This window comes from Chenopodium album, chromosome 19 (genome assembly GCF_948465745.1).
Source record: "Chenopodium album chromosome 19, dcCheAlbu1.1, whole genome shotgun sequence".
Taxonomy (NCBI): domain Eukaryota; kingdom Viridiplantae; phylum Streptophyta; class Magnoliopsida; order Caryophyllales; family Amaranthaceae; genus Chenopodium; species Chenopodium album.
The window spans coordinates 36,312,925-36,326,927 of NC_137852.1; the positions used below are offsets into that span (position 1 = coordinate 36,312,925).

At 38.1% G+C, this 14,003-nt stretch overlaps 1 protein-coding gene across 1 annotated transcript; it reads right to left on the reverse strand.

Annotated features, from left to right (window-relative positions):
- Positions 1-4,358: 4,358 nt before the first annotated feature.
- Positions 4,359-11,080, reverse strand: LOC145595333 (ribulose-phosphate 3-epimerase, cytoplasmic isoform-like). Its single transcript, XM_081651724.1, has 8 exons — positions 10,781-11,080; positions 9,417-9,421; positions 8,559-8,621; positions 8,351-8,457; positions 8,164-8,261; positions 7,961-8,053; positions 7,838-7,879; positions 4,359-4,928 (listed from the first exon to the last, which is right to left on the reverse strand). The coding sequence occupies exons 1-8, from the start codon at positions 10,895-10,897 to the stop codon at positions 4,779-4,781; spliced, it is 675 nt and encodes a 224-aa protein (XP_081507850.1). The 5' UTR covers positions 10,898-11,080; the 3' UTR covers positions 4,359-4,778.
- Positions 11,081-14,003: the final 2,923 nt, after the last annotated feature.

Below are 14,003 nucleotides of genomic sequence, written 5' to 3' on the forward strand. Positions count from 1 at the left end.
TTCTTCCCCAATTCACCATTTTCTCTCTCCTCTTCTTCCCCAATTCAATGTTGTTCAATTGTTGAAGCTGTTGTCACGATTATGTTCATCTCATTTTCTCTCTCCTTCACTTCTTCCTATCTTCCTTCCGTTATTGCATTCGGCGGCACTTTTCCGGCAGATTTTCTCTCTCCTCCGGTTGGAGTTGGGGTGGTTTCTGGGTTGTGGTTATGGAAGAAGGTGGTATTGGTGGGTGGTTTTTCGGATGAGGGTGGTTGGTGAGGGTAAAGGGTAAAGGGGGGAGGGAGGGGTCAGTTCGACAGGGGTGAGGGATTTCAGGTGGCGGCTGGGGATGGTGGAGGCTGGGAAGGAGAGGTTGCTTGTAATACCCCTCATGATTGCTTTAAAGAAGTTTGATATACTACTCATATCAACAAGATGCATCTTCCTTTTAGGAAGCTCATATGCTAAGAATACTCCATAGTTAAGCGTGCTTGGCTGGGAGTAGTCTTGGGATGGGTGACCTCCTGGGAAGTTTTCCCGGGGTGCGCATGAGGGAGGACAAAATGCGCCGGAAAGGACTTGTGTTGGTCTGTGGAAAATTTTTAAAAGGTTTTTTCAAAATAGTTGTTATAAATGGTTTTTTCTGACAAAATTTCCTAAAAAAATTGAAAAAATTAAAAGTTATTGCCTCATTGTCTGCCACCCCTCCTTATGCCGGCTGCTGGCGACCAAACGATCCCCCAACGCACCGACGGCCCCGCCCCCCTCCCTTTCTCCCGCCCACGCTGCCCATCTCCCTCCCCTTTCCCACTTTTGGCTGCCTCCACTTCTACTCCCACCTCGACACCACCCTTTCCCCCTTCCCCCAAACGGCCCTAAATAGTTTTAGGGTCCAATTTTTTTCCTCTCTCCTCAAATCATACAACAACAGCTATAGCTTCGGAAGTACTCGTGGTGGCGGTGTTGGAGGCGACCGCGATGGTCATGGCGGCTTCGATGTTCGCGGTGGTGGTTTCGGTGTACCTCTAAAAGTCGTCGGCATTCCTTCTATCTTTCTTTGTAATTACTTGATTTTTGCGTGAGGTGGCAAGGGAGAATTGATTGAGCGGACTGCTATGAAAGGTGGTGTTGTTCGGTGGCGGTTTGAGGTGTTGTGAACGGCGGTGGTTGGGGCCGCTATTGTTGGCTGTGTGAAGTTGGGGGTGTTGCTGTGCGTGGTTAATTGAGATGTTGTAGAAGGAGGGAGGTGGCCACCGTGATAGGGGAAAGGGAGGGGGTGGGGTTGCTTGCGCCGGGGGATCATTTGCCCGCTGGCAGCCGGCACGGGAAGGGAGATGGGGAGGGGTGGCTGCCAGTGAGGCAGCGGTAGGGATGGTGGTCGATTGTGGGTTGTTGTTGCTTGGGTGCTGTTGTTGGTGGTTGATTGTTGGTGTGAGCAGGGAGCAAGGATGTTGGAAGGAGGGAGGGGTTGCTAGAAAATGATTGGGCCTACTAACAGAAATAGTATCCAATTCTGTTAAGTGGTAACAAAACATATGTTTTTGGTTTTTTATGATAGTAAAATGAAATAAAATTTTAGATGGGTAGTAAAAGTGAAATAGGGGTTTTTGAGTGGTACAAAAACTGAAAATTTCTAATCACAAAACAAAAGATATATAGTGATAAAAAAAACTACACAAAAGGCCCCGTTTACTGCACCTTATATTTGTTGAACTGAAATTATATTTAGTGAGCTGAAATTATTTTTGATGAATTTAAATTATTTTTATTGAACTAAAATTAATTATACCAAACTGAAATTATTTTTGCTGAACTAAAATTCTTTTTACCTGATTTGCAATTATATTTTTTTCTTTAAGTTTACTGATTTTTTACCGAACTTAAATTTTTTTTACTGAACTAAAATTATTTTTGCTGAACTAAAATTATTTTTATTAAACTGAACTTATTTTTACTGACTTAAAATTATTTTTTACTAGACATTATTTTTCTTAAGGTGAAGTGAACAGGGCCTAAAAAGATAAACCGACCTGAACTTATTTTTTATGATCTGACTTGAACTTATTTTTTCTGAAATAAGTAAAAATAAGTTGAACTAAACACTCCATAAATAAATTACATTGAACTTAAATTAGTTTTACATATTAGGATATTTTGACTTTTACCATAAGATTTAAAGTGAATATTTTTTTTACCACCAAAACTTCTAAAAATTTTATTTACCACCAAAAAATTTTGTAAAAATTAACTTTCATCATCTATTATCAAGAGAAACGTTAGATTTAATGGTTTAGAAAAACTTTATTTGATTTTCGTGCCAAAAACATTATCATTAGAGGATTTTGGGGTTATTTTAGCTCTTAGATCCCAATTTGAAGTCAGAATCAACAAAAAATTATAGAAAATATCTCGTTTTGCGTGTGTCATGCAATCTGAGCTATTTTCTAGTAGGCAAAACAAGGCATTTGTTATAATGTTTTGTCAATATTGACCTCGGATCCAAAGGGACAAAATAACCTCCAAAACCTCTAAAGAGCATGTTTTTGGCACGAAAATTAAAAAACTAGGTTAGGTCCCATATCATGCACGGTAATTTTCAATATTCATTATTAAAATATCATTATAATTAGCTTTTAATAAACAAAAAAAAAATTCTAAAAATATAGTTGACAAATTTTAATCAAAATGAAATACTACCAAAGATATGTTAGATATAAAATGATAGAGAAAATTATCAAAATTATATTAAGAATTTTTTTATAGCTACGTAATTTTATGTTAACACACACTAAGGACACACCAGAAGATGACAAGTGTCATTTCTAGTGTATCTTCAAGTATATAATCATTGGTTGATATTTTGTTATATTTAATGGTTATTTTTACGTTAAGTGGTGAAGAACAATTGTTAGATTTTTATTTGTGGTAAAATAAAACTTTTAGAAGTTTTGGTTATGAAAAACAATTACATTTTTTTTTTCTTTGTGGTTAAATTCAATATATCCTACAGATTATTACTTATAAGTATTTGTCTTTCTAATTGTTGATTAAATTAAAATTTATCTTTTAGAAATTGATATTATTTATTATATTTTAATTGAAATGAAATTAATTTTATTTTGAATATGATTATTTTAAGGTAAAGAAAACACAAATGAGGTGATTGCCTAAATGCGTGCCCTTGATGATAGGGTGTGTAAGATAGAAACTCGGGATGATATGTATCAGATACAACGAAGTAGGCAAGATTGGCTCACTAATGGGATAAGAACACCACTTTTTCACCATAATAAAGCCAAACAAAGAAGGGAGAGAAATAACATTAGTTGTATCAAAGACTTTGTGGGGAATGAATACAAGGATGAGGATTAAATTTCTGAAATTTTTGTAGCACACTTTCAAGAATTGTTTTCCACATGGAAGCAAATTTAACCAGGATCAATCATTGGTAAAGTTGAGGTTGTAACCTAACTTCTAACAAGCCGTATGATGAGCTAGTTGCTTCGAAGCACCCTACGATGGCCCCTAACCTGATTGTATGTCTACATTTTTTCAAATATTTTATAAGATTGTTGGCAATGATGTGATTGAGAAGATTTTGGGTATTCTTTATAACGATGATGATATTGGCTCTATTAATCAGACTCATGTTGTCCTAATTCCGAAGAAAAAATTATGCAAGTGTCCTAAAGATTTTGGATAGTCTTTATAACGATCAAATTTGTGCATAATATTATGAGATGTATTATGACTGCTTCGTTTAATGTTCTTGTGAATGGGCAACCTTCTCGGAAGTTTATGCCTAGTAGGGGCTTAAAACAAGGGGATCCACTATCCACTTTTCTTTTTACTAGTAGGGCCTAGTATGATTCACGTGATTTGATGTGGTTTAGTGGTAACTAATTTTGTAACACCCCCAAAATTCGAGTCTTTTAAAATAATAAGAGTAACCTTTTTAGCTTTTAAAATCCAACCATCGAACCTTGAGAGTGTTACTGCTACACTTATTTTTCGTAGAAAATAAATACAAGCAAAATGAAATAATATTTAGTAAGCTAAGTGGTCTAAGTGGTGGCAAAATAAAAAAAATAAAAAAATAGTCATTACATCAAAACTGCAAATTATTTTGAAAACAATAGTTAAAAAGAAATAATTAAATTCAGAAATAAACTAAATTGTCTTAGTTATGTGATTATTCTAACGTCTCCTCACACGTAACCGAGTACCCTCTTACCAACCTGCAAAATAAATCAGAGACAAGAAAAGAGAAAAACTCCTAAAGATAAACTGAGTAATTCCAACTCCATCCCGTAAAATAAATAATTTTAGTTCGAAAACATTTTATACACAAAATAATCTCAATGACAATATAATACTCAACCAAAATCAACTTGTCACATAATACTTTATTTTAGTTAAGAAAAGGAAAGAGAACACCAGTAAGCCGGGATCAATCCCTGTCACCACCTACTTTACAGAGGGTCGCGCGTAACCTCAAATGGCCATGAAATAAACAGAATGTTCCTAAAAGGGTAATCCACAAATACGAGAGAGAAGCCTAGAAATAAAGCTCAAGCTACCACCTCGTAACCCAATCATACTTGAAAATACACATACATTTTGTAAGATATACAACCACTACATAGTATTGGCAATGTACAAAATTTATGTAGTCTCAAGTTTAATTTTCACGACTCACTTATGTCAATCCGAAAAGAAGTTTCAACTACGTAGTAAAATTATTCATTTATCTGGCTAGGCCTTAATGCCTTAGCATAATTGTTTCCAGATTTCACCTATTGCTGAGCTTCCTCCACGCTCTTTCTCAACAACTTGATAACTTGGGCAGGTTCTGGGGCTCCAAACACTGAACTCCCAGCAACAATACAATTTGCTCCAGCTGAAGCCGCAGCATCGATAGTAGATGGACCCAAACCACCATCAACCTGTACAAGGCAATAAAAAGGTTTTAGCAAGGCATCGTGAATCTATGATAACTAATCCACAACGAGATTATTGATAAGCAAATCAAATCATTAGCATATCGCTCTGTCCCATGACAACTATCTAAAAGGTATAGCAAAATTCGTAAGATATTTCATATTTTTCAGGTGATGTAAGTTTCATTAATTTGCCAAATAAAATAATATATAAATCAATCAAAGCCTTAATCCCATAAGCGAGATTGGCTACATGAACCAAAATTGATTATTCCATATAGTCATCCAACAAAAATCTTCTTCCTCCATCTCTTATGATCATATATATATATATACACCATTCTCATGCAAATCCGCATGCTTCATATCCTTCCTAATTCCTTCCAAAAGCCTTTGGTAGTTTTAAATTTTACAAATTGATTTCTAAGCCTTGGACTAGATGATAGAAATTCTCCCTCATCATCGTCCTCTCTAAAACATGATCTTCATACACAAATAAGTGAAAGGAGAGAAAATTAGAAAGGAATTGGAGTAAACAGTGTACAGTAAACATAAATAATAAAAACAATGAGATCAAGTTGAAAATAGAACCACTTGAGATTAGCATTCCCATGTCCCATCTACTTCAACAAAACATATTAAATTTGTGCCTTAGACCATAACTATCGCTGAATTCCCCCTTCATCATACAAGCCGTTCATGCTAGGAAAGTATATTCTCAAGTCTCAACAAGCTTCAATCTTGTCTCTAATTTCTTTTAGTTTAATCTCCTCTTCTCAGATTTGCCACCACATTCAACATAACTATCGCAAGTCAACCCATCTGTGATATGTTCACTACTAAGAGCAACTTCAATGGCAAGCCAATTGTCAAATTAGCTTGTCATGCCACATAAGCTTTCAAGCTAATTATGTTTGTAGCTAGTTTCATCCCCAATGGCTAGCTATTAGCTTACTATTTAAATTATCAATTTATTATTTTTATCTTAATTACTAATTGACTTTTAACATTTTCTTTTTGGCAAGTTTTTTTCAAGCAAATTAGCTTGGCAAAGCTAATTTGCTTGATTAAGCTAATTACATATTTTTGCTCCAATGGTCAAGCTAGTAGCTAGGGACTATTTAAAATTGCAAGCAAGTCCCTAGCTACAACCATTGGAGCTGCTCTAACAGCACTAAATCTAAACTTGTCATCTCAACAGACCCATTCCAACCAATTTTAGCTCAAAAATGAATACCTCTCTAAGAACTTTTTACATATCAAAACATAAAGGAACTTAATCAACCAATCCTCAATATTTCTTACAAAATACTACACCCATATCATCAAAACATTAACACACTCATTTTCTTAACAAATCTTAAAGGCAAAGAATTTTGGGACTAGTACTAGTCATACACCATAATAGTATTTTGCATACAAATGATTACTCTTGTCATCCCATGTTTTTTCTGCTAACTTTCCTTTCAATGATAGATATTTTTGGACAGGGAGCATTAAAAGAAATCGGGTTCATGAAAATTACTTCCCTTTCAGAGCTTACTTTCTACAGCTGGCGCAATATCACCAGGGCTATTGAGGGCATTGAACCTGCTCCACACACCTATTGCCAACATAAAAGTCAGTTCAATGAACTGGTTCTTTTTCCCCCAAAAATTTCCCTTCGCTCGTTAGTGATTGCTCACTGAACTACAACGTTCAAGCGTATGTTTCCTAGACTCAGATTTGGGTGTCGTGTCCGATAATCCATAATTTATAAAATTCATATAAGCCACTATATATTTGAGTGTCATATCGTGTCGAAGGGTTGGAGGATCCGACACACGACCTGCAGAAGGGTGTCGGAGTAACATAGGTTCAACCCTACTTGCATGTACGGTGAGACCCCCATCTCTTAACTTTAATAGTTGTTGAATTCAAATTGGAATTACCACCTAAGCTAATAAAGTAATAATACCATCAAATTGAGTAGCTGTAACTGGGAAAAATGAATCCACCACCCCTTAAAATTATTCCATTCTATCGTTGATCAAACCAAACTGATTGACAGACTCTGAGGTATGTTCATGGTTACCTTACCTGACCTTCAATTATCCTTTTAGTTTCCACTCTTACTTTATGCAACGTACAATTTTTTGTTTTCAAAGTCATGCAAGTTCAGTACACCCGACAGCCTTTGAATTAATTGTCAAGATGTGTACACACTGTAGGGCTATTGTCAAGTTAGTATTATGTCCTTACTGTCAAGTTTAGTATACCCTACAGCCCGAGGTCTGTTGATCATGCCAGGACAGGCTTTTGGTACACACACAATAATGACCAAAAAGGGATAACAGCAAAATTTCATCTACCTATTACTCGCACAATTTACATCTATCTAATACTCCAAACGTCCAAAGCACCTTTCATAAGAAGGATAACAGATTAAGAGACAAAAGGGTCCCTAAAAACAATCCAAATCAATCTGAAGATCCAAAACAATTGTATTTACCAGGTTAACTTTACTATTAGAGAATACATTGACACTACCAGGAACTTAACAGTCCATCAATTTTCAATGCATGATTACCCTTGGTTTTTATATTATGATACAAAAGAGATCATTAAGCACCATAAATCTTTCCCATCAGTCCCAACAAAAATAGTTCTTTGTGAACATCCAAAAAGCTTGGCCATCTTATCATTATCATCGGCATTACCCCAAGGTAACATCAACATCGTTTTCTTAATCTCTTTGTTCTGTTACAATTTTTTTATGGATAAATCTTTTTTTTTTTTTTTTGTAAGACTACCCAGATCCAGTATCATCAGTCATTTCATTAGGAACATGAGATGTAACAATTATATACTTGATCACTAGGTCACTCATCCAATCGTACAAACTGTCATCAGATAGAACTAGCGTGAAATGGTACCTCAATATCAAGGGACGGATACTTCCTCCTCAATGCACAAACCTAGATATCCAAACAACAAATGTAAATATAGGCTACCAAAAGTTTTCATGAAAAAATCAAAATTAACAATTTGGTCATTACCTTATCCATTGTTTCTAACATGAATTTCTGCCCACCAAATCCAGGCTCCACAGTCATAACAAGGACCATTTCAACTGGATTATTTCCTTCCAACTACAGTGCAAAGTACAAAACGATCAAAATTATATCCTTCCAGTCTTCCACCCAGCAATACTGTAAACTAGAACATATTTATAAAAGTAACTTCACCACAAAAGATATACCAGAGGGTAAACTTCTTCAATGGGTGTCCCAGGCTTCAGCGCAACACCAGGTTTCATCCCTTTTGACTTTATCTTTTCAACAAGTTCTTGCCAGTTGTCTACAAAATCAACAATAGGCATCACTGCAAGCGTCCACATATGATAATAATTAAGGAAAGCAAGTGCAGTTCAGGCGTCCAGTAAGCACCTTTAGAGACCTCAACATGAAACGTAAAGCCAGAAGCACCAGCTTTTCCTAATGGCTCCACATAATCCAGTGGATTTGTGACCATAAGATGACAGTCTAGATATGCCCTATAGACAAGTCATAAAAAATATATAAACTTTCTTGTAAACATCAGTAGCTCTAATCCAGGTTTTATAATGTAAATGAAACAGAGAATTTAGAGCATTACTGAGTGTGTTTTCTTAGACTCTCGATAACTGGAGCACCAATTGTGAGATTTGGGACAAAGTGCCTTCAAAAGACAAAGAAATATAAATGTAGAGATGAATCGACATCAAAGGGTACACTAGTATATAAACAAAAGAAAAACTTTGATGAGGCTAAAATTGAACTAACAATGCATGGAGTACTTAAACTAAAAAATTGAAAAATCATAAATAAATAATATCAGTAGTTCAACAGCAATTACTGAAGAAGAAACAGCAGCTAAAATAGACAAAAATACAAAGAATCAAAACAATTTAACCCTAAACCACAGAATCTTCTAGAACAACCTATAGAGCATTTCATAACTCCTATGCTTTATGGATAAATTAAGCAGGTGAGGTGCATATCATCTTACATCGCACAAAGTCAACAAATAGCAAAATAATTATTGATTTGTTCTTAACACTCTGAAACCATTACAAATCCCTGATTTTCCTGCTCAATATTTGACAAGTAGCTTACATAAGGCAACTCGATATGGAGATGGCACAGCTAGGCTTAATGGACATCTTATTATACATGGAGAATTCAATGCTTATTATAAACTAATTAAAAGACAAACAAAATAACCACATCAACACAAAAAAAATACAGAGTAGTCGGATGAAAAATTGCTTGTTTTTCCATACTGCACAGGTTTTTTTTCCCTCCGGGTAATATAAAATCGATTATACCGTCAAAGTATAAAATAATAATACCCTAAATACCCCGCCACCTGACAAGACCACAGGAACTTCAAAAAAGGCAATAGATAATGTCGTAATGATACAGTACAGCAATCCAATAGAGGTTTAGTCAGTAGTCTGAGAAGTTCACATACCCATCCTGTAAAGAAAAATAAATAAATCCGTCAGCTAAATTTCAAAAGGTTTTCAAGGGAAGCAGTTCATGACCAAAATCCTATAGCGGCAATGGGAAGCTGATATCCGCTTCAATAAAACAATTGCAGTGCACTAATTACTAATCCACGCACAGTTTTAGATAAGAGAAACTTTATCAATGAGACATGAACAACCACATAATGATTGAAAAGCTGGAGAGAGATCAAATCAGACTTGGGTGATGCTTCATCTGATATAAGATGACCCATCATCCATGTCAATAGAATCACTCACACATAGATTTTGTTATAAGAGAATATAAAATTTAAAAGCTATAACCCACCCCTCTCTAAGATCTACTAATGCCTACAGCCTACCCCTCACTCTCCACTTGACTTTCATTTACACCCCTTCCCCTCTAGATGAATTTCATAATTTGAAGTAAATAAAGAAACACAATCTATTTATTGACAAATTCTCGTTGTTAAAGTTTCATTTTCCTTCAAAAGGCAAGTTCTTGGTCTGACCCTTCCACCCAATCTCGTACTAAAGTATTTTTTATGAACAAAGAACCCGAAAACATGAAAGAGTACCTAACACTACCACTTTCATTTCATTTTCCTTGAAAAGGCAAGTTCTTGATCTGACCCTTCCACCCAATCTCTTACTAAAGTACTTTTTAAGAACAAAGAACCAGAAAACATGAAACCAAACACTACCACACTACCACTACCACAACTATTTTTTGAAAGTCGATAATTCTCCAAATCCTCAATTTAATACTACGGAGTACTAATTAAGCTGCTCTACCCAGTCAAAAAATGGAGAACGGATTTCCCCACCCACCATACACAAATAAACAACAACACAAGCGCGCGCGCACACAACTGAATTGAATTCATAATTCCATCTCTATTCATCTCTATCAGCTAAGCAAAAGCCTCTGAAGCAAGAAAAAAAACATGTTGGCACCTTCATAAGTTTATATCTATTAACATGTCATAATTTAACTAATGCCCCATTAAACATGCTAAAGTGACCAGAAAAAAAAAATCACAAAATTCAAGCATTGTACAAATTAACACAAGAATCATAATTAAAGCGGAATTCAGCCAACTTGGTAGTAAATTCTGATTAACCAAAGGAAACAAAAATCAAAATAGTAGAATACTTCATCCAATTCATAAATCATAATAACCAAAATTTGCAATAACTATTTAAGTAGTATAATAAAACATCAAAGAAACAGATTTTGTTAGAATCGGATCGATGTGTAATTATTCTGAAACGGAGAGAGTATGAAAAATCTACTACAAGTGCAAAAAACACTGAAAAATCAAAATTAAGCAATGAAATTCCATACCATAATATCCATATGAAGCCAATCAGCGCCAAAATCAAGCATACGTTGAGCTTCAGAAGCCAAATTGGCGAAATCTGAGGATAGCATTGATGGCGCAATTTTAGGGAGGACACCCATGATTTTTGGGTTACTTTGCTACACTTGATTTCTGGGAAGATCAAAGATTAATAGATTTATAAAGAAGACTATAAAAATTGAGAGTTTTCAGAATTGGTTCACCAAACTCAGACAATTGCTGGGATTCTGGAGTTCCTTTCACGCATGAAATGGAGGAAAGGGGGGTTGGTGTGAGGAGTAGTGATATACCACGAGTAATCTTAAGCATAGCTCCTATGTGCAAAGTTTGCATATAGGAGGGTAGGGTGGTAAATTACGATGGCTTAGTCAGCTGATGATAGCTTCTGGGTTTTTTTTTTTACTTGATGACATGTCAGTGTCCCATTTTAATTTTGGAGGAACTACGTTTGAAGGGTTGTGAGACAAAATAAAATGTCTCACAACATAAAATAATATAGCAAATGTACTAGGAAGAGGGGGAAAGGAAGAGAGAGATAGAGAGTGTTTTGGGTGTTTTTGTCCCTTGGGAGAGTTACAACTCGAAAACTGGTCCTGCTGGCTTCTGTACCTGCAAAATCAACGAAGACACCGGTTGGGTGGTGCTCCGCCTCCAACGCTCAAGTTAGTAACTTGAAGGAGAGTAAAAAGCGCGGAAATTAAGGTGGGGATCTGCTTGGATTCCAAGCTCAGGAGTTCTCTGATGAGAGAGAAAGTAGGGTGTAATAAATGATTGTGAATTTCTCCATGTCCCCCATTTTGGGGGAATATCTTCCTATTTATAGGGTCCTTGGGAAAAGTGCCCCTTCCTAGGTTATTTTAACCTAGGACTGATGGGCTGCGCCGCCAAATAGCGGATTTTTGGGGAATTGGGTCCTTGAAGGCCGCAATTCTAAGGGAGTATCTGGAGAGGCCACGTGTCAGCCGGGGATTAGTCAAGGGTGACCTGCCAGCCTCTGACACGCGGCACCTCCTCATTGGTCCACTTGTCATGGGTGAAAATACCCCAAATATTTGCCCCTCACAGGTGGCACGTGGCAGGCCACGTGGTGCCTGTGACACGTGTCAACCCATGAAGGGTGAACAGTGAAAACGGCTATTTTTTGACAGTGATGACGGGGATTCGTGCCGTTTCACCCCCTATAAATAGGGATTTACCCCCCCTCTCTCCTCTTCACTTTTACAAATCTTGACTTTTCTAGAGAGAGAAAGAGAGTTTTTTAGAGAGAGGCGCTCTGATCCCGGTTGCGTTTAAGCCAACTCAAGATTTCCGTGTGCTCTTTCGAAGTCACCCGGTCACCGGTTGCTTTTGCTGCTTTCAGATTTTCAGAACCCAAAGCAAGGTAGCTATCCGTTTCCTTCTTTAAGTTTCCTTCTTTTTCTTTTTTTTAAGCCTGTATACATCGAATTCCGGCTGTATACATTAATTTTTCAAAAATAAAATGAACTCTCCATTTGCACACACGGCACTGCCTAGGACGCTCAGCCGGTCACCAGGGACGGCTGAGTCTAGAACCGGGGGTGCCTTGTCTGGAGTTTCTGGAGTGCTTTGCTCATCTCCGGCTTCTTCCCTCTCTGTGTCTGTGCAGGACACAATGGCTAGAACTAAGCAGACGGCTACCAAGCCCAGCAGGCGGCGCACTAGGGAAGTGCCCGCAAGTGAAGTTGTGAGGGAGGAAGACTATGAGGCGGCTGAGCAAAGTAACTCAGTTGAGGACACCCCGTCTACTTCCAGCAACAGCGACTCAAGGGGAGACGGTGAGGAAACCGCCTCCTCTTCAGACCAAAATAACTCAGCTGAAGAAGCGGCTGAGGAGCAGGAAGGATCCGGGGCGGAGGGAGAGAACCTTGCTGAGGCTTATCGCCAAACAGCAAAGAAAGAAGCAAACCCGGATCCTGCTAAGACCCGGATGAAGCCTAGGGACATGGCCCTTCTTGAAAGTGGCTTTGAGGCTTTCAAACAACAACACCCCTTTGGGGAAGACTGGGACATCATTGTCCCTCCGGATGATGCTGTTTTAGCCTGGGGGGATGACATTGAAAATGCAGACAATTACTTTGTCTGCTATGAGGCGGTAATGGAAGCCGGCCTCCGCTTTCCCCTTCACAGAGGCATCCGGAAGATCCTGAAGGGATATGACTTGGGAGTGTGGCAATTAACGCCTAACTCTTGGGTCAATCTCCTGAGCTATATCGCCGCCTGCGAGCTCCAGGACATTGAGCTCAGCTTCACCGCCTTCGCCCATATGCACTACCTCAAGAGTGCCCCAGGCGGATATGGAGCGTGGTACACTATATCCACGCTCCCGGAATATTTGATGACCTTGGACAAAGTGTCCAAGTGGGGAGGTTGGAAAGATAAATGGTACTTGGTCTCCTCCCCTCAAGTGAGGATAAACAAGATTCTCTGGTGCTACAACAAGGAGCCGGCTTTGGTGGGCCAGAAGTGCGTACGCCCAGCCCTTACTGTCAAAGCCCGGGAGCAAATAATAGAGCCGGAGTTTTTCAAGACAACAATTGAGCCCTTGGGGGATGGGACTCACATAGTTGTTCCAAGAAACTGGATCCCCCACCCGGATTTCTTTGCGGATGAGAGATTCTTGTCCGCCTGCGGGTTGAGCCTTATGTTTCCAAAGGGTAGATACACTCACCCACCCGGCGGTCTTCCGTCTGCAATTTAAATTTCATTGCTTTGGACTTGCTCTTGTTCTAACACTTTTATGTTTTTCTGCAGAGGAAGCAAGGAAAATGGTCGATCCGGCTAAGACCCTCAAAAATCTGCGGCTCAGCTCCGCAAGGAAACCATCTTGGCCAAGAAGGCCAACATTGAGGCCAAGGAGGCCAAAAAAGGAGGGGTAAGATAACTCCAACTTTCCTTGAAATTTTCCAAGTTCTTCTGATTCCGGATGACTTATGTTTTCCTTGTGTTTTTGCAGGCTTCAACTGGCATTCTTCCCCGTTCTATGACAAAGGTCTTGAAAAGACCTGGGGATGAGAACCTTCAAAAACCGGCTGCTAAAACCGGGAGGAAGACCACCTCAACGTCCTCTGGCGTTAACGCCAAAGGTTTTCCTACAACCGGGGGTAAGGGCCCCGAAGCCATGGCAACTCTGAGTGAAAACTCAGAGAAGTCAAGGAAAAAGCCGGATGCTCATGAAGCATCGAAGGA